The sequence below is a fragment of the Anabrus simplex genome, chromosome 2 (assembly GCF_040414725.1).
Source record: "Anabrus simplex isolate iqAnaSimp1 chromosome 2, ASM4041472v1, whole genome shotgun sequence".
Lineage (NCBI taxonomy): Eukaryota > Metazoa > Arthropoda > Insecta > Orthoptera > Tettigoniidae > Anabrus > Anabrus simplex.
In genome coordinates, this window is record NC_090266.1 from 412,934,621 (window position 1) to 412,960,407 (window position 25,787).

At 38.5% G+C, this 25,787-nt stretch overlaps 1 protein-coding gene across 2 annotated transcripts in view; it reads left to right on the plus strand.

The window, feature by feature from the left end:
* Positions 1–11,714, plus strand: part of LOC136862870 (dihydrolipoyllysine-residue succinyltransferase component of 2-oxoglutarate dehydrogenase complex, mitochondrial) — a 230,837-nt gene extending 219,123 nt beyond the window's left edge. For both annotated transcript variants that reach the window (XM_068225803.1, XM_067139138.2), the window contains 2 exons: positions 11,078–11,249; positions 11,427–11,714. In XM_068225803.1, the coding sequence (XP_068081904.1) occupies positions 11,078–11,212 (135 nt within the window). In that variant the 3' untranslated portion in view covers positions 11,213–11,249; positions 11,427–11,714. The remainder of the gene's footprint in view (positions 1–11,077; positions 11,250–11,426) is intronic.
* Positions 11,715–25,787: the final 14,073 nt, after the last annotated feature.

Consider the following 25,787-nt stretch of genomic DNA (forward strand, 5'->3'; position numbering starts at 1 on the left):
ATATACAAATTATCAGTTCTGTAATCCTTCAGTTTCTGAGATGTATGTATCCTCATTAAAGGCCTTAAACCCATTATTCACACTTTTACACCCCTCCTATTGCGATTTACGGAAAAAAATACGTGTTCCTTTATTTTTAAAGGAGATTCTAAATACCAATTTTTTACATCTGTAAACTTTTAAAGTTTTAAGATGTAGACACACTCATTTTAAAAATTCACCCCCCTTTTCACCCCGCATTATTTGGATTTTCCAAAAACAAAAAATACCTGTTTCTTTATTTTTAAAGTAGATCCCAAATACCAATTTTCAGGTCTGTAATATCTTCAGGTTCTGAAATATAAGTAGCCTCATTGAAAGCATTCAACCCATTTTTCACCCTTTTCCACCCTTCCTATTGGGATTTTTTGAAAACAAAAAATGCGTGTTTCTTTATTTTTAAAGGAGATTCTAAATACCAATTTTTACATCTATAATCTTTAAAAGTTTTGAGATATAGATACACTCATTTAAAAATTCACCCCCTTTTCACCCCCCCCCCCCATTAATTGGATTTTCCAAAAACAAAAAATACGTGTTCTTTATTTTTAAAGGATATTACAAACACCAATTTTCAGGTCTGTAATATTTTCAGTTTCTGAGATATAAGTATCCTCATTAAAGGCATTCAACCTCTTTTTCACCCCTTTTCACCCCTCCTATTGGGATTTTCCGAAAAAAAATACGTGTTTCTGAATTTTTAATGAAGATTCTAAATACCAATTTTTACATCTGTAAACTTTTAAAGTTTTGAAATATAGATACAGTCATTTTAAAATTTCACCCCCCTTTCACCTCCTGAGCGACGGAATATCCAAGAACCCTCTCTTAGCGAGCACCTACATCTTGATATGAATATATCCTCAAAATTTCACTTCTTTATGTCCAGTAGTTTTGGCTCGGCGATGATGAATCTGTCAGTCAGTCAGTCAGTCAGTCAGTCAGTCAGTCAGTCAGTCAGTCAGTCAGTCAGTCAGTCCAGTCAGTCAGTCAGTCAGTCAGTCAGGACAAGCTATTTTATATATATATAGGTAAGGACTAAAGTTCTTACTGGCGTGAAAATTGGTATTTAGAATCTCCTTTAGTAATAAAGAAACACGGTATTTTAGAAGAAAATAACTGGGGGGAGGGAAAAAACGAGTTTAATTCGTTTTATGAGGACACATATACCGGTATTTCAAAAACTGAAAATTTTACAGTCATTATCATTGGTGTTTGGAAGCTCCTTTATAAACAAAGAAACATGTATTTTTTTTTGTTTTCGGATTAATCACTTATGGGGGGAAGGTGAAAGGAAGTGACAAAATAATTATTTTCATGAGGTTTCAGACGTGAAGACAGGTATTTTAGAATCTCCTTTAAAATTAGAGAAATCCGGATTTTTTTGGGGGGGGGGATAAATTTTACGGGGGTGGCGTGAAAAAAGGGTTTGAATTCTTTTTATGAGGATATTTATATCTCTAAAACTGAAGATGTTTCAGGCGTGAAAATTTGGAATTTAATCTTCTTTCAAAGAAACACGTATTCTTTTGTTTTCGAAAAGTACATTTAAGAGGGGGATAGTTGAATATTTTGTGAATTCTTTGTATGAGGACACTTATGTCTCAAAATCTCTAGCTGTTACAGCCGTAAAAATTGATATTTGGTGTTGTAACCAAAGATTGAAATTTACAGAACACAACTTTTATTGCTTCACTTTATGATATTTACACAAATAACTGAAATTTATTTTGAAGCAAAAAGGAAGATTGAATCTTGAGAAAAGTCTGTCTTTATACAATATGTACAGGTTTACAGTCTTTATATACACTTCTATCTTGAAAAGATAGTCTTTGTGAATTGACACGTTGATAGTCGAAAACTATCTGGCACACTAACATGAATGTCTTTGAGAGTCCTTGTTTGTTGAAGTGCCTGAATTCCTAAAAAGCAAGTTCGATTGATTGCAGAAATTCCACCTAGCGAAACTAAGGGAGCTTGCGTAAATTAGGGAATGAAAATGGCTTGTAAAAGAATTACGGAACATAGGCAGTGGAAACAGGTAAGGGAGCGGTGACCAGAGGTGAAACCTCGTACTGCCAGAAATTCAGTCCACCTGGTCGAAGCACCTTTTCAAGAGGAGTAGCCTCCGTGCTCGACGTAGGGTGTATTCTGGAGCTGGACACCAGGGCAAGTGGGCTATTGAGCAGGCAGGGAGCTGCTATTTATAGTACACTCGATGGTCAGGCACGCGCACTGAGGGCTGCGCGTCGAAGCTAGCAGAATGATACACAGGCGCGCGTGCAGCTGGCTGGCAGAGCGAGAAAGGGAGCGCCGGACATACAACACCCTCCCCTCCTAAATACGCCGGTACGGCGTGAAACGGCGGCGGCGCTGGCGGCGATTGCGATGCTGGGGCGGAGCTGCTGATGTCTCTGTTGTATTGTCCGGAGCTGGAACTGGGCGGAGTGGCGCTGTCTCGTCCTGAAAGGAACCCATTGTTATTAAATGATCTAAAGCTCGTTCTGCAATAGATTTATCTGGTTTAGCAATAGCATCAATAGCTGGACAGGGGCGGTAGCGCAGGCGTATCTGATCTTGATGGCGGCAGATACGTTTCTCCGTAGTCTGTATCTCGTATAGACGATGACCCAAAGATCTGCAGATGACTCCAGGTATCCAGAGTGGGTTGGATTTGAATGTCCTGGTGTAGACCTTGTCGTTGATGGAGAACTTCGTTGGTGATGCCTTATGCTGGGCCGGAAGAGGCTGTAACAGAGAAAGTAAAGTTCTGTGAGGTCGTCCATGGAGCTTCTGTGCCGGAGTGATATTATCAGCGCCGGGTAGAGTTCTATAGTTGTTTAAGAGTTGGAGCAAGGCTTGGTCTTTAGTTAAGCCTGAAGAGACAGCTTTCTTCATACTTCGTTTAAATGTCTGTACGAAGCGTTCAGCTTCACCATTAGATTGAGGGTGAAAAGGTGGTGCAAGGATATGACGAATGCCATTATGTGTACAAAAGTTCTGAAAAGCAGTAGCTGTAAATTGAGGTCCGTTGTCCGAAATGAGTACTTGCGGTAAACCTTCTGTAGTAAAGATTTTCTGGAGAGCACGAATGGTAGCTTCGGTTGTAGTAGTCGAATGCATATCCACGACATATGGAAAGTTTGACAGTGAATCGATGACTATTAACCACATGGAATTGAGGAAAGGACCTGCGAAATCAATGTGAACTCGTTCCCATGGAGTAGTAGCAGGAGGCCATGAAACAAGATCAGAAGACGGGGCGTTCTGATTCGTTTGACATTGCTCACAATGACGTATTAGCTTTTCGATGGCGGCATCAATACCGGGCCAGTAGCAGTGTTGACGGGCGAGTTGCTTTGTTCTGGAGATACCCCAATGGCTTTGGTGTAATAATCCGAGAACTTGTTTCTGTAGGCTAAGTGGGATAACCACTCGGAAGATGGTGCCTGCTTCTAGTAATACAACTCCGGCACGAGTCGTGAGACGATGCTGCATACGATGATAAGGTGCCAGGTGGGCAGGAAGTGTGCTCTGAAGAGGCCAACCGTTGCGGATGTAAGTACGTACAGTAGCAAGTGTACTGTCCTTATCCGTAGCTTTAGCTATGCAGGTAGCATCAATAGGAAAACTGGATACAGTATCTTCAAGTTCTATGTCCAACTGAAGACATTCAGATTCTTGAAAATCGAAGGCAGTATCAGGACCAACGGGTAAGCGGGAGAGGGCATCAGCATTACAATGCTGGGATGTGGCTCGATATACAATCTGATAGGAATAATCAGAAAGGAACATGGACCATCTTTGAAGCTTTCTGAGGGAATTCTCTGGGATCTTATTACCAGGATGGAATAAGTGTACGAGAGGCTTATGATCGGTAATGATCAGGAAATGGTTGCCATAGAGATATTCATTGAAACGGCGAATACCAAAGATGATGGCTAAAGCTTCTTTCTCTATCTGTGAGTATCGACGTTGATGGTCATTAAGTGTTTTCGAAGCGAAGGCGATGGGGCGTTCTTGTCCATGACTATCCTTCTGGGAGAGAACGGCACCGACACCGTAGTCTGAAGCGTCAGTAGCTAGCGTGATGATCTTGTCGGGCTGAAAATGAGTGAGTTGTATAGCTTGAATTAAGGCGTTGTTGATTGTTTTCCATGCCTGTTGGCATTGCGGAGTCCACTGAAACTTAACACCTTTTTTACGTAGAGCGTTTAATGGAGCTGCCACTGTAGCGAAGCGTGGAATGAACTTATTATAATAGTTCGCTTTGCCTATGAAGGACTGAAGCTGCTTGAGGTTCTGAGGTGCTGGCATGTTTACTATCGCTGAGACATTCTGTGTACTAGGACGAATTCCATTCTTATCAAGTATATGTCCTAGGTAGTGGACTTGAGGCTGAAAGAAGGTACATTTAGCGAGATTCGCTCGTAGGCCATTGTCTTTCAATGTCTGGAGAAGGAGGCGTAGATTGGTTAGATGTTCCTGATGATCTTTTCCAGTAACAATAATATCATCCAGGTAGTTAGCACAACCGGGAATGGAGGCGGTGAGTTGAGCCAAATAGCGCTGAAAAATAGCCGCTGAGGATGAAACACCGAATGGGAGCCGCTGGAGCTGAAGCAGTCCGAGAGGAGTGTTGAGTGTGAGAAATTGCTTAGATTCTTCGTCTAAAAGTAGCTGGAGATATGCTTCTTTAAGATCCACTCGAGAGAAGAATTGTCCACCAGAGAGACGACGGAATAAGTCTTCTGGACGTGGAATAGGAAAGATATCTGTGTCGAGTTGTGCGTTGACTGTAGATCGAAAATCGCCACAAAGTCGAACATTACCATCAGGTTTCTTGATTACCACGAGTGGAGTAGCCCATTGACTAGAAGTAACTGGTACAACAATTCCAGTTTGTATCCATCTTTCTAATTCTTTCGTGACCTGGTCTTGAAGTGCTGGGGGTACTGGACGTGATTTGAGGAAGCGAGGCTTAGCTCCGGATTTCAGCTGTATGTGAGCTGTATAGTCTTTTGCTGTTCCGAGCTGAGAGTCGAAGACTTCAGGAAACTGCGCTAGGAGAGCGGTAACGTCAGAAGTAGGATGCAATGTAGATACGACGTTAATGTTGTCATGTATCTGGAAACCAAATAAGTTAAATAGATCCATGCCCATAATGTTTGATGCAGTGTAGTTGTTAACTACGAGAAGAGGAATGGCCTTCTGAATTCCTTTATAACTAGCCTGAAGCTTGATTTGACCTTTGATGTCAATTTTCTTCTTGTTAAATGTCACGAGCTGGATGTCAGCTGGAGAGCATGAAGGTGAACCTAAGTCGTGGTAGGTAGTTAGGTTAATAATAGAGACAGGTGATCCAGTGTCTAATTGAAAATCGACAGATCGATCAGAGAAGGAGAGAGGAATGATGATTTTGTGAGAATCCTTTGTGGGAAGAATAAGATTGATCTGATCAACTTCCATGTCTTGGCGGGGCTGTATATGCTTCCGGCGTGCTGCAGTAGTCTTAGCAGGGCGGAGCGAACTTTGACAGACAGTCTTAATGTGTCCAAGTTTATTACATCGTTCACAAGTAGCTTTGAAAAAACGACAGTCACGACGTTCATGATGCTTGAAACAACCTCGGCAGGAAGGCAGGAGTTTCGAGGTGCTTTTAGAATTGGGCTTCCGTGTAGCATTACGAGAGGGAACCTGGCGAGAATGCTTGGTGGAGAGCGCCTTATCCGTACGGTTCACTGTAGCAGAGGACTTGCGGGCCTGAGGCGAGACTTGTGCAACTTCGTGTGGAGAAGCTATGGCTGCGGCAGTCTTGGTAGTAAGCTCATAAACCGTAGCAATACGCTGGACGTCTTCTAAAGAAGGGTTACTCTGCTTGACAGCGTCAAAACGTATTTTGTCTTCAGGAGTATGTAAAATGATCATGTCCCGAATGAGAGAATCAGTGTAGGATGAACCACAACCGTCCTTGGAGCAGATGAACTGGCAGGGTTTAGCTAGACCACGCAATTCAGTTATCCATTCAGTATGTGTCTGATGGGGTTGCTTTCTGCACTGAAAAAATTTATAGCGAGCAGCCACTATGTGAGGAGCTTTGGCATAGTGTTCCGTAAGACGGGCCAAGAGCTGCGTGAAGGGTACCTCAGATATGTGTTCTTCCGGACTTAATTTACGTAGTAAGTCACACGTAGCATTGCCAACCGAACTAAGAAATAGTGCGCGGCGGCGTTGATCATCAGTGACAGAATGGCAGATGAAATGCTGTTGTAAACGGGCTAAATAAACTGACCATTCTTCCTTAGTTGGATCAAAAGCAGAGAACGGAGGAATAGCTGATGGCTGTGTAGAGACAGAAATAGCTTGAATAGCCTGAATTAATGCTGCCTGTTGTTGTTGCATAAACTGTTGTTGTTGCTGCTGTAAGGCTTGGAAGACCGTAGCGAGTTGTTCCGCAGTAGCCATTGCGAGATGCGTGCAAGAAAGAGTAAGGTAAGCTGTGTGTCAGAACTGGTTGGAGTGTCGTTGTTGTTTATCACGTCGCCGTAGAGTTGACAACTGGGCCTGTTGAATTGTAGTGTCGTGTTTACCTCGTTGCTATAGAGTTGGCGATTGGGACCGATGACGTGTAGTTTGTTGCTTTTTACCTCGGCGCTATAGAGTTGGCAACTGGGGTCGAAAAATTGTAGGTGGTTGCGTTTTTACCTCGTCGCCATAGAGTTGGCAACTGTGGTCGAAGAATTGTAGGTGGTTGCGTTTTTACCTCGTCGCCATAGAGTTGTGTTGTAACCAAAGATTGAAATTTACAGAACACAACTTTTATTGCTTCACTTTATGATATTTACACAAATAACTGAAATTTATTTTGAAGCAAAAAGGAAGATTGAATCTTGAGAAAAGTCTGTCTTTATACAATATGTACAGGTTTACAGTCTTTATATACACTTCTATCTTGAAAAGATAGTCTTTGTGAATTGACACGTTGATAGTCGAAAACTATCTGGCACACTAACATGAATGTCTTTGAGAGTCCTTGTTTGTTGAAGTGCCTGAATTCCTAAAAAGCAAGTTCGATTGATTGCAGAAATTCCACCTAGCGAAACTAAGGGAGCTTGCGTAAATTAGGGAATGAAAATGGCTTGTAAAAGAATTACGGAACATAGGCAGTGGAAACAGGTAAGGGAGCGGTGACCAGAGGTGAAACCTCGTACTGCCAGAAATTCAGTCCACCTGGTCGAAGCACCTTTTCAAGAGGAGTAGCCTCCGTGCTCGACGTAGGGTGTATTCTGGAGCTGGACACCAGGGCAAGTGGGCTATTGAGCAGGCAGGGAGCTGCTATTTATAGTACACTCGATGGTCAGGCACGCGCACTGAGGGCTGCGCGTCGAAGCTAGCAGAATGATACACAGGCGCGCGTGCAGCTGGCTGGCAGAGCGAGAAAGGGAGCGCCGGACATACAACATTTGGAATCTCCTTTAAAAATAAGGAAACACGTCTTCTTTTGTTTTCGAAAAATCCACTTACGGGGGGGGGTGTATCAATGGAAAATTTAGTTGAATTCTCAGTATGAGGATACTTATATCTCAAAAACTAAAGATGTTACAGACGTGAAAATTGGTATTTGGAATCTCCTTTAAAAATTAAGGAATGGTTTTTTTTATCGATTTAAGGGGAGGGCGTGAAAATAAGTAATGAAAGAGTTGAATTCTGTGTAAGAGGATACTTATATCTCAAAAACTGATCACGTTACAGACGTGAAAGTTGGTATTTTGAATCTCCTTTAAATATATATATATATATAATTATTATTATTATTATTATTATTATTTTTTTGCTATTTGCTTTTACATTGCACCGACACAGATAAGTCTTACGGCGACGATGGGACAGGAAAGGCCTATGAATGGCAAGGTAGCGGCCGTGGCCTTAATTAAGGCACAGCCCCAGCATTTGCCTGATGTGAAAATGAGAAACCACGGAAAACAATCTTCAGGGCTGCCCACAGTGGGATTCGAACCCACTATCTTCCGGATGCGAGCCCACAGCTGCGCGTCCCTAAATGCACGGCCAACTAGCCCGGTCTTTAAAAATAAAGGAACGCATGTCTTTTGTTTTCAGAAAGTCCACTTAAGGGGGTAGGGGGTGGAAAGAAGTAAAGGAGTTGAATTATGTTTAAGAGGATAATTATATCTTTAAAAAAATGAACATGTTACAGACGTGAAAGTTGGTGTTTTGAATCTCCTTTAAAAATAAAGAAACAGGCATTCCTTTTTGTTTTCGGAAAATTCACTTATGGGGCTGAAAAGAATGTAAAATACGGGTGATTATTTTTGAAATGAGTACCAATATATTTACAGTATATGTTAAAAGCTTAACGTGTTACGGACATGAAACTTGGTATTTGGGAAGTCCTGCAAAAATACAGGAAAACAATTTGTTTTTGTTTTTGGAAAGGCACTTAATGGGGGTGAAAAGAAGTGAAGAAAGAGTTGAATAATTGTTTATGAGGATGCTTGTATATATGTTGGGTATTCAGCCCGAAGGCTGGTTTGATCCTCTACAGCTCCACCAACAGCTGTCATAGACAGCCTAGGTGTCACTGAATAGGCATACTAGGGAAGTGAGGAGTGAGGTAGTTTTTGCTTATATCTCAAAAACTGAAGATGTTACAGACGTGAAAATTGGTACTTGGAATCTCCTTTAAAAAGTAAAGAATCATCGCCATAAGACCTATCTGTGTCGGTGCGACGTAAAGCAACTAGCAAAAAAAAAAAAAGAAAACATGTATTTTTTTGTCATCAGAAAATCGATTGAGGTAGGGGTGGATGTGGGGAAGTACTGATAAAGTTGTTGAATTCTTTTTATGGGGATACTTACATCTCAAAGACGGAAGATGTTACAGGCGTGGAAACTGGTCTCTGGAATCTCCTTAAAAATAAAGAAACATGTTTTTTTCAACTTGAGAGAGGACTGTTTCTCACATGTACAGTTGCATGGTCAGCTTAGCCCCAAAAGGCAATACCACAAACGTGGTTTGCAAAGAGTTTCTGAGGTAGCCTAAATGAAACTGAATTTTTTGGTGAGATTTTATACTTTAGGGATTTTCAGATAATGTCTTAGTACAGTACCGAGGAACGATTACTTTTATCAAATTACAAAATCCACGCGAGCGAAGCCACGGGTAACTGCTAATAAGTATATGTGTATATATATATATATATATAGAGAGAGAGAGAGTTTGTGTTTTATATCATTCAGTTTCCTGACAGACCTATAGTGGGGTTCACATCCCATCTTGGCTACACATCAACTTTACAGGTCTGTTGTAATCTACCAGTGAGTTGTTTGTTGCCATGCAAACATTTTAGAAATACTTGGTTTTCAAAGTTCCTGCTACGTTTGTTAAAAATCATTAGTTTATCTTGATGCATCATACGGATATAACATGAAATTCGTCACATGAAATTGTGTAGAATAATCTTATTAGCTACTTAAACCATCCTTATTGTCATTAAGAAAATCATGGGACTCGCGAACATTTTTACAATTTGAAGGTTCGGATGGGTGGAGGTATTGTAAGCAGTCTGGCTTATGCCGACGACTTAGTCTTAATGGTAAACTGTGCTGAAAGCCTGCATTCTAATATCTTGGAGCTTGGAAAGAGGTGCAGTTTGCATATCCACCAAAGTTATGTCACCAGGGAAGAAATCTAAGATCATTGAATGTCATGTCAGGAATACAAAACTGGAGGAGGTAGATGATTTCTAGTGTTAAGAATGTGTATTCTTCCAGAATGGTAGTATAGTAAATGAAAGTGAGTCAAGGTGCAGCAAAGCTAATTTAGTGAGTTTGCACTTGCAATTGTTGGTGTTCTTTAAGAAAGAAGTCAGCTCATGTTCCCTGATCGACTATGCTTTAGGGAGTGAAAGCTGGGAGGACTCAGGATATTTTATTGATAAGTTTGAAGTAATAGACTGGAAATAAGCGAGAATAATTGCTGGTACAAACAACAGGGAACAATGACAATGATGGACAATGACAGGGGATAAAGAGTAAGTTTCGAATTAATTGATGGTTGAAACTACATGCATAAATCAGCTTTAGTGGTGGAGTAATGTGAGACAAATAGAGGAAGATAGATCACCTAGGAGAATAATGGACTTGGCCATGAAGGGTAAGGGAAGTAGAAAGAGACCAATGCGATGATTGTTAGACTCAGTTTTTACTTATTTAAAGATATGCGCTATGGAACTAAATGATGCTGCAGAACTAGTTACAATTAGAGGATTATGGAGACATTTATTTAATTCACAGATGATTTCAGACTGAATAATATAAGGCATGTCAGTCTATAATAAAGATGTACAAATGAATATATCGCTGGCTTACTTCTAAAACCTCGTAAGTCATAATGCTCTTCTTACCCATTATATTCCTTAAGAATAGTCACACCTTCCAGCCACATATTTATATGCAGTCCATCGGAACAATTTTCGTTGTGTTCATTTTCCTATGCTAGCGTGTAAAGGAAAACAGACCTTACCATACCGTATTGTAGGGATGTTGTTTGCATGGCGAATTTATGCACTCCTACAGTTTAATGTGTTTAAGGTTCATTTTCGTTTACACATTAGCATAGGAAGATGAACACAACGAAAATTGTTCTGATGGACTGTACATCCATATGTTGCTGGGAGGCGTGACCAATCTTAAGGAAGATACCTAATGAATAGGAAGTGCATTCAGAGATACGAGGTTTTAGAAGTAAGCTATCGATATGTGAAGGTTCAAATCTAAATGCAGTTTAATTTTTGTATGATAAACTATTACATAAACTGGGAAATATCACTATACATTCTGAGGGGACATCAATTTTTTGAGCTATAATCTCTCTCAGCTTGTCTTTGATACTTATTGCTTACAGAGACGAGTACAGTATAATGTTATTTTAGTAGTATGGTATATTTCTTAAACAGTGAATTTAGTTGGAATCATATATCTCAGTGAACATACCGATTCCATTTCTGTTTAATTTTAGGTTGTTGTGAGACCGATGATGTACATTGCTCTGACATATGATCATCGCCTTGTTGATGGCCGGGAAGCAGTCCTCTTCCTACGCAAAATTAAAGCAGCAATAGAAGATCCAAGAATTATGTTCCTTGGGTTGTAATGTACAATGTACCATAAACACCTCTAAAGTGATCAAGGTAACTAATGAAGTGTGTGTGTATTTCAAAGTCAGACTTTATAGATATTGCTCAAAATGTTTTTTATGTAATTGTTAGGTTTATATATATATATATATATATATATATATGCCATCAATTCTCTCATTAGTGAGTACTGGAAATGAATCATCCATTTTTGTATGACTATGCTTTCAGAGTGCTTGCCAGTTAGCTCAGCAATCTTCTGAGGAGTTGTTAAGAGAGTATTCTAAGCAGATAACATCCAGAAGAGAGATGTCTCTAAGTTACCTCTCCAACACGAGTGGTGGACATCAGTGTTATGAGGACTTTATGTCAATGATACTTTTTTGTACAGTTCTCACTATCTTATACTTATGTACAATGAAATCCCAATTTAGTGTTTCTTGTTTATTTATTTTTCATGTATTGCATTCAGTTTCATAATTTTGTACCGATGACTGTATAAAGATCAAGGAATACAGGTAGAGTTGTCTTAAGAAATACCTGCTCATAGTTTTTGGTGATGGTAAGATGGGAAAGGGTTAGGGCTGTGAAATTAATGGTTGTGGTCATATTTAAGGCATGAAAACGGGAAGTAACAAAAGTCTATCTTCAAGGCAGGCGATGTTCGGGTTTGAACCCATCATCTCGCAAATGAAAGCTTAGAGCTACATGACATATACTGCATTGCCAGCTCTCTCGGTTTGTTGCAAAAGTCTTGCATTATCTGTGTCATTGTTGTACTGATTAATGTTGATGAATTTCTGTCTGAATGGGCCTGATTTTGATTCCTGGATGGGCTGTGAATTTTAACTGTGAATGGTTAATTCCACCGTCTTGGGGACTGGATATTTATACTGTCTCCACACATCTCTGCAATTCACACACCACACATACAATATTCCTCCTCAACATCTACGTGTAGCACCTCACTTGGCAGATGGCCTGGAGGCCCTACCTAAGAAGAACTGCACCCAGCCTACAATAGACACATGAAATTATTATTATTATTATTATTATTATTACGAGGGTCGAATCTCGCGAACAGGAGACAATACGGAATATCTAAGATATGCATTTGGAAATATAGGACATGTACTTATGCATAGTGCTTGAAGACAAATTCTGACCGGGCGAGTTGGCCGTGCGCTAATTCTGACCGGGCGAGTTGGCCGTGCGCGTAGAGGCGCGCGGCTGTGAGCTTGCATCCGGGAGATAGTAGGTTCGAATCCCACTATCGGCAGCCCTGAAGATGTTTTTCCGTGGTTTCCCATTTTCACACCAGGCAAATGCTGGGGCTGTAACTTATTTAAGGCCACGGCCGCTTCCTTCCAACTCCTAGGCCTTTCCTATCCCATCGTCGCCATAAGACCTATCTGTGTCGGTGCGACGTAAAGCCCCTAGCAAAAAGAAATTTCTGACTGCAGGATATTCTCCTAGGAACGTGACAGAACACAGGCCATTGGTAAACATTGTTTCATAATGGTATAGACAGCAAATACACAAGACTACGTACAAAGGACAGGTCTCCACTGATTACAGACCATTATCCGTACATCTTTGTCCATTGACACTGGACGGCCTGGGCGAGGCAAATCGGCAGTTGATACTCCACCCCGTTTGAACGTCTCCACCCACTTCGCCACTGCTCTATAGAGCATGGCATGCACACCTAATGCTTCCCACAGCTCTGCATGGCATTGGCGCGCATTTCTGCCGCGGAGAACTGCTATTTTAATATACGATCGTTGCTCCTGCTTGTTGACTTCCATTTTGTGACGCTCTTACTCACACACTGAACTTGGGGGCATGCTTAGACCCACACTGTTGTTTACATACATCATCTAGTGGCATCATACGCAAGTACAGACCATACGTTTCCAAATGCATATCTTAGATTTTTCCGTGTTGTCTACTGTTCGCAAGAAAAAAAAATTGCCATGACTTACGACTCGACCTACGTATTATTATTATTATTATTATTATTATTATTATTATTATTATTATTATTATTATTATTATTATTATTATTATTATTTATTACTGGCATTGTGTGTAAGCCCAGCTCCCTGCTTCATATAAATATACTGTTCACACTTGCAGTATTTCAGCAAGCTTTGGATCTATGGGAATGATGGATTCCCACGTCTGTTGGAACCAATTTGGTGAACGAAATGGAATTTGAATAAATGCTATCAGTATCAGTGGGGTCAAGAAAGAAAGAAGGAAAGAAAGAAAGAAAGAAAGAAAAATTGGCTGAGTCAGCAAAGTGGATGCTTCTGGATGTGTTGGGAATTAACAGTATTTAAAAAACCAAACCAAACCCCATGGCACTACAGCCCTTGAAGGGACTTGGCCTACCAAGCGACCGCTGCTCAGCCCGAAGACCTGCAGATTACGAGGTGTCGTGTGCTCAGCACGACGAATCCTCTCGGCCGTTATTCTTAACAGTATTTAGTTTACGGGAAATAATGAGGAAGAGGTAGGAAATTATAAGTTGTACTAATCATTTATTAAATAAGAAAGGTCAGAGTACAGAGTAGAATTGTTTGTTAAAAATAAGTCATTTGATGCAACCATGTTTCTCTTAGGCATGTAAATGAACAAATGATATTGATAGATTTAATGGTCGTGGGAATTAGGACTGGGGTTATCCCAGTGTATTCACCATGTGATGGAGCAGATGAGGATGAAGTGGACAAGCTTTATGTGGTACTGAGGGATGTAGTCAGGATCAACACCAAATGTATTAGTGTGTTAATGGGTAATAATAATAATAATAATAATAATAATAATAATAATAATAATAATAATAATAATAATAATAATAATAATAATTGGTTTTACATCCCACTAACTACTTTTACAGTTTTCGGAGATGCAAGATGAGCCGGAATTTTGTCCTACAGGAGTTCATTAACATGTCAGTAAATCTGCTGGCATGAGACTGATGTATTAGTACATCTTCAAATACCATCAGACTGAGCCAGGATCAAACCCATTAACTTGACCTCAGAAGGGCAGCAATCTACCATCTGAGCTGCTCAGCCTGGTAAAATAGAAATGAACGTAAACGGTAAATGTGCGGAAGATACGGAAGCTAACAAGAACTGGAAAGTTAACTGGAGTACATGGTAGTATGGGTTTAGTGGTTGCTAATTCATTCAAGCCTAAAGCTAGACATAAGAGGGTAGGGGTACTAGATACATAATACACTATGTTATAACTGACTTTGAATTCAAGAAATTCCCACGACCATGAAATCTATCATTTGTGGTGGTGGTGGTAGTGATAATTGTTTTAAGTGGAAGTACAACTGGACAATGAACCTCTCTTAACTGTATTTAGAAGAAGAAATGGATTAGATACGACACTTTGAAGAATGACAGTATCAGCTAAAGAAAAGGGCCGTGGCGGGCATTAAGATGACAAAGAAAGGTTAGACAGAATGTATGAAAGAGGGGAGCCTTGCATAGGTAAGTGGAAGTTATGCCAGACTCAACTAGGGGCCTTTGATCACTAACCTATACTCCAGAGTTGAGACCCCCTGTGAGTTACCACATTTTAGTTGCCTATTACAACAGGCAGGGTATACCAAAAATGTAATCTACTCCCCTCATCCAATGGACCAGAAATTTGTTATAAAAGTACAGGTGTTTCAGCTGTCGTGAATAAATTATCATTATGACTAGAATAGAGAAAATGAAGGGTGGAAAGTCTTCAGGATAAATTAGACATGTGTACATGAGTATGATTAGTGGAAAGATCCAATGATTAGGCAGGAAAAAGTTTCTGGCAAGGACGTGCGCAAGGAAGGCCACAGAGGAGCAGTCCGCACACCCCTCCCCACTTCCCCTGTACAACCGTAGCATTTTTAACTTTCAAATTCTTAAATTTTAAAGAGAAAAGTATAATTTAAATACCAGTATAAACTCATCAATGGTTTGTAGTCTGTTTGCTGTTTCCCATAAACAATACCGAAAATGAAATTTTGGCAGCACGAACTGAATTTTACACTAAAAACTTATTTGGCCAATGTGTAAATACATACAGTAATAAAATAGGGTTTTAGAACTTTATTATCATTTATAATACAGCCTAAAATGTTAATTACATGGTCTCTCATATAAACCCAGTCCGGACGCACGAAATTTTGTATTCTGCACTACGGCAGCTGCAGTATGGGAGGCACGCTCATAGTTCTTGACCTTGCAAACAGCCTGCACTTGTTTGACCTGGCAAGCATGAGTCACCAGTGTGAATCTCAGCTGTTAACATGGTGATACGTTTATCGCTGCAACACAGTATTTTCGTATGTAAAAATTCTGGTTTCATCGTAATAGTCATGTGAACAGTTATAACTCTCGCTGTTGGTGTGCAGAAAATTCTAATGGTGTTTATGAAGTCCCTCATTATGATAGAAATATTGGCGTTTGGTGTGCTGTTAGTGCAGGATGAATAATTGGGCCTATTTTTTTTTTTCGAGACGACAGTAAATGCAGAGAGGTGCCAAGATGACATTTTGACGCCATTCTTCCATCAGTTAAGAGAAGAAGAAAAATCGCATGGGTGGTTTCAAAATAGATACAGCAGAAGATTCCTTTCTTACAATCTCGGAAGTGTTTGCAGACAGAGTGATCAGTGCTGGTCTATTTCCTCCTCGTTCTCCAGATCTAACAACGTGTGATCTTTACTTGTGGGGCAAACTGAAAGAAAAGGTGTATCGAACAAACGCTCACACATTGGAGGAAATGAAAGAAAATATTACAAATGAAATCAGAAATATTACAGTGGCAGAATTCATTGACGTTAGCCAGAATGTGGTTGCCAGACACAATGCCTGTATAACCCAGGAAGGACGACATTTCCAGTGTCTATTATAAGGTAATATTTCATATAAGACTAGCAGTTATTTTTGTTGGGAGATCAGAAGAATGCACATGCTCGGTGAGGCACGGGGTGAAGGGATTTTCACTAGCACAGCCAGTGACGCATTGGTTACCATAGCAACTCCGCTACTACCCAGGCGACTTTATATTGTCTTCTACTGGCAGCTCTTCGCTCTTGTCAGTTGTAATCCAGCAAACTGCAAGGTGTGAGTCAATGTTTTCGTGTAGCAGTTAAGAGCAGATAAGAGCCGATCTGTCTGGGTAAAACAGGAAGTTCGTGCTTGCAGGCCACATTCCTCATACTTGCATTCTTCTCATCTCTACACAGTACCCGCGGCTTCGCTCGCGTGGATTTCGTAATTTGATAAAAGTAATCGTTCCTCGGTACTGTACTAAGACATTATCTGAAAATCCCTAAAGTATAAAAACTCACCGAAAAATTGAGTTTCATTTACCCCAGAAACTCTTTGTACACAATGTTTGTGGTATTGCCTTTTGGGGAAAAGATAACCATGCGACACAGAACTGTACATATGAGAAACAGTCTTCCCTCAAATCGAAAAATATAAATTTAAAAAAAAATATTAAAGGAGATTCAAAATATATATTTCCACGTCTGTAACATCTTCAGTTTTTGAGATATAAGTAGAAAGAATAAAAAGAATTAAACTCCTTCACCTTTACCTACCCCCACCCAAGTGGATTTTCCGAAAACAGAAAATATATGTTTCTTTATTTTTAAAGGAGATTCCAAACACCAATCTTCACGTCTATAACATCTTCAGTTCTCGGGATATAAGTATCCTCATAAAAAACAATTCAACTCATTTTCACTTCTTTTCACTCACGTTGAGTGCCTTTTCCGATAAAATACACGTTCCTGTGCTTTTAAAGGACTTTCCAAATACCAAATTTCTTGTCTGAAGCATATTTCGTTTTTTTATACAGGATGGCGCACGAATAGTTGACACATTTAATTTTAGAATAACAACTTTATTTTTCACAGAACTCTAATGAAATTTTAGACACAGGCAGCCTGGACCCTGGAAATACATTTCACTACATCACATGTTCAATGTGGCCTTTACTTCGGAGGATAACCTCTTAGAGACGAGTACGCATGTTTCTGACGACTTTGCGGCACAAGTCTTCATGAATTTCACTGGAGAGCTGCACAAACCGAGCACGCATTTCCATGCGGCTTTGAGGTCTTGAAGCGAAGAGTTTTTTTCCAAGTAGCCCCATAAAAGGAAATCGCAAGCATTTAAATCTGGGCTTTAAGGAGGCCAGAAGAATCCGCCATAATTGTTGTACTGTGGGTAACTTTGAGACATTACCCGATCAACAATACTCCCCTCATAAACTCAAGAACATCGTTAGCTGTGTGACGTGTTGCACCATCTTGCATGAAGCACTGCATATGAATAGGTACAGTGAAAATTTTAGGCATGAATTCATTCTCCAGCATGTCCTTGTATCGTTGTACATTAACTGTATGACTGAAGAAAAATTGTCCAATTAACCCATGATTTGACAGAGCTACCAACAGCCTCACTTCTTCCCCATACGTGTTTTTTTTTCCCTTGAATAATGTCTGGTTTTCTGTAGCCCAAAATCGCAAATTTTGTTTATTAACTGCCTCTTTGAGATGAAAATTGGCTTCATCAGAGAGCCAAGTGTTAAACAGTACTTCATCTTGAATCCAGAAGGCGTACTGCAAACTCTTCTGCCTGTGAAGATCTGTTAGCTTGTGTAGCACAGACATTTTGTATGGGTACAATTGAAGGTCACCGTGTAACATTCTTTGAACTGAATGGCGCGATATTACACTGCGTCTTGAAGCCCCCGCGTTGACTTGTGTGGGCTGCGGAGCATGGCGACCCTCACGAGATTGAACTGCTGGTGCACGTGGTCGCTTTCCTTTTTCACACTGCCTTGTCTTTCAAAGTTTCTGTATAAGCGAAGGTGGTGTTCCTTGCTGGTGCCCACCTAGTCTGAAATACAACTCGAAATTTCTTTTGTGTCGCCGTAACACTTTTTGATTCGCAATAAAACATAACTATTTTGGCGCGCTGCTGACCGGAGAGTCGGCCGTGGTCGGCCATGGCAGAATGCTCACTGGAATGCAGGCATTTGGAGACAAAGCAGCAGTGTCACCTCTACATATATTTCCATGAAACAGGGAAGGTGTGCGCGAAATTTTAACAACATAGTAAATAAGTTGCATTTTATATTTGCTTTTCAAATGTGTCAACTGTTCGTGCGCCACCCTGTATAAGTATGCTTATACAAATAATTCAACTAATTTTTCAATTCTTTCACCAACCATAAGAGGATTATCCAGAAACAAAAAATACGTGTTTCTTTATTTTTAAAAGAGGTTCCAAGTACCAATTTTCACGTTTCCAACATGTATAGTTTTTGAGATTTAAGTGCAAAGAATTCAACTAATTTTTCAAATATTTCACCCCTTAAAGTGGATTTTAAAAAAACAAAAAATTAGGTATTTCTTTATTTTTAAAGGAGGCTAAAAATACCAATTTTTCACATCTGTAACATCTTCAGTTTTTGAGATATCAGTATCGTAATAAAAATAATTCAACCCCCTTTTCAGTCCTTTAAACCCCCAGCTCGAGCGATTTTTCCGAAAATAGAGATACGTGCGTCCTTATTTTTAAAAGAGATTAAAAATACCAATTTTTCACATCTGTAACATGTTAAGGTTTTGAGATATACTGTAGAAATGCTCATTTTTAAAAATTCACCTCCATTTTCAGTTCCCCTTAGGCGGATTTTCCAAAAACAAATTACCTATGTGTCTTTATTTTTAAAAGAGATGCAAAATAACTATTTCCACGTCTGTAACATCTTCAGCTTTTGATATATAAGTATCCCATAAAAATAATTCAACCCAATTTTCAGTCCTTCCCCTACCCTCACCTCTACCTAAGTGGATTTTTCTGAAAACAAAAAACATACTCCTTAATTTTTAATGGAGATTCAAATTATCGATTTTCACGCCTGTAACATCTTCAGTTTCTGAGATATAAGTACCCTCACAAATAATTCCTCTCTCTTTTCACTACTTTTCACTCCCGTTAAGTGCCTTTTCCGAAAAACTAAAATAAAGCATGTTCCGGTATTTTTAAAGGATTTTACAAATACCAAGATGTTAAGTTTTTGACATATACTGTGCACATACCGGTACTCATTTAAAAAAAATCACCTGCTTTTTCAATTCTTTTCACTCCCTTAAGTGGATTTTCCGAAAACAAAAAATACATTTCCTTCCTTTTTAAGGGAGATTCCAAATACAGGTTTTCACGTCTGTAACATCTTCAGTTTCTGAGATGTAAGTATCCTCACAGAAAGAATTCAACTTCATCTTCACTTCTTTACACACTTCTCCCTTCTTAAGTGGACTTCCCGAAGAAGAAAAAATCGTGTTTCTATATTTTTAAATGAGATTCAAAGTACCAACTTTCACATCTGTAACATCTTCAGTTTCTGAGTTATAAGTATCCTTATAAACAGAATTCAACTCATTATTTATTTATTGTCACCCGCCATCTAAGTCGATTTTCCAAAAACAAAAACATACCTGTTCCTTTATTTTAAAAGGAGATCCCAAATACCAGTCTTCATGTGTATAACATCTTCAGTTTCTGGGATATAAGTGTCCTTATAAAAAATAATTCAACTGATTTTCACTCCTTTTCACTCCCGTTAAGCGCCTTTAGTTTTTTAGATATAAGTATCCTCACACAAAGTTTTCTTTGCTAGTTGCTTTACGTCGCATCGACACAGATAGGTCTTATGGCACGGTAGGACAGGAAGGCCCTAGGGATGGGAAGGAAGCAGCCGTGGCCTTAATTAATGTACAGCCCCAGCATTTGCCTGGTGTAAAAATGAGAAACCACGGAAAGCCATCTTCAGGGCTGCGACAGTGGGGTTCGAGCCCACTATCTCCCGGATGCGAGCACACAGCTGCACGCTCCTAAGCGAACGGCCAACTCGCCTGGTTCTCACACAAAGAATTCAACTACTTTTTCAATTCCTTCACCCTCCTAAGTGGATTTTACAAAAACAAAAGAATACGTGTTTCTTTACTTTGAAAGAAGATTCCAAATACAAATGTTTATGTCTGTAACATCTTCACCTTTTGAGATATAAGCATCCTCATAAAAATAATTAAACTCCTTTTTTTCACCCCCACCCCCAAGTTGACTTTCGTCTTCAAAATGCGTGTTTCTTTAAATGTAAAAGAGATTCTAAATACCAGTCTTCATGTCTGTAACATCTTTAGTTCTTTTAAACATGAGTATCCTCATCAAATAATCAACTAATCTTCCAATTCTTTCACCCCCTTAAGTGGATTTTCCGAAAACAAAAGAATAGATATTTCTTTATTTTTAAAAGAGATTCCAAGTACCAATTTTCATGTCTGTAACATCTTCAGTTTTTGAAATATGAGCATCGTCATAAAACGTATTCAACCCCTTTTTTACCTTTTGTAACCCCAATAAGGCGATGTTCCGAAAAGAATATATGTGATCCTTTGTTATTAAAAGAGATTCCAAATGTCAATTTTCATGTCTTTAAACTGTTCAGTTTTCGAGTTATAGGTACACTCATTTTAAATATGCACCCCCTTTTCACCCCCTTAACGACCGAATATCCAAAAATCCTCCTTTGGTGAGCACCTGCGTTGTAATAAGAATGAATCCCCAAAATTTCATTCCTTTATGTCCAGTAGTTCTGGCTCGGCGATGATGAATAAGTCAGGAAAAGTTATTTTATATATATACTAGCAATTACCCGCGGCTTCGCTCGCATGGATTTCGTAATTTGAACAAAGTAATCGTTCTTCGGCATTGTACTGAGACATTATCTGAACATTCCTAAAGTATAAAAATTCATCCAAAAATTGACTTTCATTTACCCCAGAAATTCTTTGTAAACCATGTTCGTGGTGTTAACTTTTAGGGCTAAGACGACCATGTGACATAGAACTGTACATGTGAGAAACAGTCTTCTCTCAATTCAAAAAAATAAATACATGTTCTTTTATATTTAAAGGAGATTCCAAATACCTATTCCCACTTCTGTAACACCTTCAGTTTTTGAGATATACATAAGTATCCCCATAAAAGGAATTCAAACCCTTGATCAGTCCTTCCCCACCCCCACCCCCATCTAAGTGTATTTCCCGAAAACAAAAATACATGTTTCTTTATTTTAAAGGAGATTCCAAATACCAATTTTCACGTTTGTAACATCATCAGTTTTTAAGATATAAGTATCCTCATAAATAATAATTAAACTGTTTTTCACTTCTTTCACCCCCCGTTAAATGCCTTCTCCGAAACAAAAAAGGTACATGTTCCTGTAATTTTAAAGGACTTTTCAAATACCAACTTTCTTGTCTCTAACATGTTAAGTTTTAGACATATAATGTAGTTATACCCGTAAACATACTCATTTTAAAAATTCACCCGCTTTTCCAATTCTTTTCAGCTCCTAAAATGGGTTTTCCGAAAAAAAAAAATACGCGTTTCATTATGTTTAAAGGAGATTCCAAATACCAGTTTTAATGTCTGTACATAAGTAACAAATCCAGGTTTTGAGATAAATGTATACTCATAAAAAAATTCAACTTCTTCTTCAATTCTTTCCACCCCTCTCCCGCCGTAAGAGGACATCCCGAAAACTAAACATACATGATTCTTTATTTAGAAAGGAAATTCAAAAAACCAACTTTCACGTCTGTAACAACTTCAGTTTTTAAGATAAAGTATCCTCATAAACATATTTCAACTTCCTTTTTACTTATTTTCAACCCCACCTCCTTACGTCGATTCTCCGAAAAATGCATGTTTCTTCATTTTTAAAGGGGATTACAAATACTAATTTTTCACATCTGTAACATCCTCAGTTCTGGGATATAAGTATCCTCATAAAAGTAAATCAACTCCTTTTCATCCCCCCCCCTTCCTACCCGTTAAACTGATTCCCCCTCCACAAAAGTACGTGTTTCTTTATTTTTAAAGGAGATTCCAAATACCAATTTTCACGTCTTTAACATCTATAGTTTTTGAGATATAATTATCCTCTTACAAGAAATTAAACTAATTTTCCAATTCATGGATTTTCCGAAGACAAATTAACACGTGTTTCTTTACTTTGAAAGAAGATTCCAATTACAAATGTTCATGCTTCAATCAATCAATCAATCAATCAATCAATCAATCAATCAATCAATCAATCAATCAATCAATCAATCAATCAATCAATACTGATCTGCATTTAGGGCAGTCGCCCAGGTGGCAGATTCCCTATCTGTTGCTTTCCTAGCCTTTTCCTAAATGATTTCAGAGAAATTGGAAATTTATTGAACGTCTCCCTTGGTAAGTTATTCCACTCCCTAACTCCCCTTCCTATAAATGAATATTTGCCCCAGTTTGTCCTCTTGAATTCCAACTTTATCTTCATATTGTGATCTTTCCTACTTTTATAAACGCCACTCAATGTTATTCGTCTACTAATGTCATTCCACGCCATCTCTCCGCTGACAGCTCGGAACATACCACTTAGTCGAGCAGCTCTTCTTCTTTCTCTCAATTCTTCCCCACCCAAACTTTGCAATATTTTTGTAACGCTACTCTTTTGTCGGGTGGAGGTGTTTGAGATATTCAACTCCTTTTTCACCCCAGCCCGATAAGTTGATTCCCCTCTCCAAAAAATGCGTGTTCCTTTATTTTTAAAGGAGATTCCAAATACAAATTTTCACGTGTGCAACATTAAGTTTTTGAGATATAAGTTTCTCCATAAAAAGAATTAAATATTTTCAATACCTTTCACACTCCCCCTTAAGTGAATTTTCCGAAAACCAAAAATACTTGTTTCTTTATTTCTAAAGGAGCTTACAAATGCCAATTATCACGACTGTAACATCTTCAGTTTTGAGATATATGTATCCTCATAAAAAAAGGAATTAAACTCCTTTTTCACCGCCCCCGCCCTCAAGTTGATTTCCCCCAGAAATGCGTGTTTCCTTATTTTTAAAGGAGATTCCAAATATTAATGTCCATGTCTGTAACATCTTTAGTTTTTGAGATATAAGTATCCTCATACAAAGAATTCAACTAATTTTTCAATTAATTCACCCCCTTAAGTAGATTTTCCGAAGACAAAAGGTTATTTGTTTCTTTACTTTGAAAGAAAATTCTCAATACAAATTTTCATGTCTGTAACACATTCAGTTTTTGAGATATAAGTATCCTCATGAAAAGAATCAAACTCATTTTTCACTCCACCCCAACCCGTTAAGTTGGTTTCCCACCACCCAAAAAATGCGTGTTCGTATATTTTTAAAGGTGATTCCAAATACCAATTTCCACGTCTGTAACCTTCAGTTTTGAGATATTTCTCCAGAAAAAATTCCAATTTTTTCACTTCCTTTCACACTCCCCACTTAAGTGAATTTTCCAAAAACAAACAGTACCCGTTTCTTTAAAAGACCTTCCAAATACGAAATATCACGACTGTAACATCTTCAGTTTTTGAGATATATGTATCCTCGTAAAAGGAATTCATGTCCATTTTCATCCCCCCGTTTCCAGTTTGATCCCACCCCCCCTAAATTGCGTGTTTCTTTATTTTTAAAGGAGATTCCAAATACCAGTTTTCACGTTTGTAACATCTTTAGATTTTTTGGGTATATATATTCTCATACAAACAATTCAACTAATTTTTCAATTTTTCACCCCCTCCCCCTCCACCTTTAAGAGTTTTTCCGAAAAGAAAGAATTCATGTTTCCTTAGTTTTAAAGGAGATTCCAAATACCCATTTTCACGTCTGCAACATGTTAAGTTTTTGAGATATACTGTAGATATGCTAATTTAAAAAGTTCACCCCCTTTTTCAGTTTCCCTTAAGAGTATTTTCCGAAAAAATATATATTTTTTTTTTTTACTTTTACAGGAAATTTCAAATACAAGTTTTCAAATATGTAATGTGTTGCGTGTCTGAGATAGTTTGCAGATATAATCTTTTTAAAAATTCACTCCGTTTGTCACTCCTGTTCACCTCCTATTCGTCGGATTATCCAAAAACACAAAAATACGTGTTTCTTTATTTTGAGAATACATACCAATTTTCACGTCTAAAACATGTTCATTTTTTGACATAGCCTATAAGTCTCCCTTTTTCATTCCCCATAATGAGATTTTCCGAAAACAAAATAATACGCGTTTCTTTATTTTTAAAGGAGATTCCAAATACCAATTTTTACCTCTGTAAACTTTTAAGTTTTTGAGATATACAGTAGATATCCTTATTTTTAAAATTTACCCCCCTTTTCACCCCCTTAGCGGCGGAATATCAAAAAATCCTCCCTTAGTGAACACCTACACTCTAATAGAAATGTATCCCCAAAATTTCGTTTCCTTATGGCTCGGCGATGATGAGTCAGTCAGTCAGGACATGTTATTTTATACATATAGACAGATTGTATACATGCTTAAAGCGTCTGTGTGCGCCATAATTTCGGCTGAGGCAGCTGTCGTAACGCAGAGTACAAACAGCGTGCATTCGATCTGTATTTATATGAGAGCCCTGTACTATGAAAGTAATTTTAGTTTCTTCCTTTTTTCTTCAGTGTTGTTTATTATTAGGTAATTTGGTAATTTGCAAATTTATGTCTAACTGTGAGTACTCGAGAAAGGTAACTTCCTAAATTTTGCCCTACAAAAAAAATTCCTGCAGGCACCCTTGGGTTCGGCATAGGGAAGGTGAATGAATGCAAGGATGCTGTAGTAGAAATGACAAGAAAATCTCCTGAAACAAGAGTGTGTTAGAAGGGAAAAATGTTTGTATCATTGTGGTTCATTGCTATCAAGACAGTTTAAAAAAATAAGAATGCATGTCAAAAATGTTTCTAAACAAGAACTGATACAGAAAACTGCTCAGAGGCAATAAATGTCATCAGCACTATGTCGAATGAACGATTATGAAATTCCCTGCTGTTCAGGAGAGCACTTGCAAGTGTGTTATTTTTGCTTCCTAAATTTTAAATTATGTCTTCTTCCATTGATTATACAAGTAAGTAGCAGTCTTGAAAATAGAAAGAAAGAAGGAATGGTATACAAGCTCTATCCTCATCCACATATTTATTTAATATTTTGCTTTTTATTTATTTACGTATTTTAAACCTTTCCTCTCTCAACATTGCTGAAAACCACTCTATGTTGGTGCGACATGAAAGGCAACATAAAAAATGATCATAGGGTTGTATATGTTGGTTCAGCTTCTATGCCAATAATAATAATAATAATAATAATAATAATAATAATAATAATAATAATAATAATAATAATAATGGCTTTACGTAGCACTAACTACTTTTACAGTTTTTGGAGTTGAAAGGGTGCTGGATTTTAGTCCCATAGGAGTTCTTTTAAGTGCCAGTAAATTTACCGACACGATATTGACGTATTTGAGCACCTTCAAATACCACCGGACTGAGGCGGGATTGAACCTGCCAAGCTGGGGTCGGAAGGCCAGTGCCTCAACCTTCTGAGCCACTCAGCCCAGCCCAGTTTCTTTCGAATCCCTGATAATCCTATAGTTTTGCCCCTTGAAACAACAATCACTACTCCCATTTTAT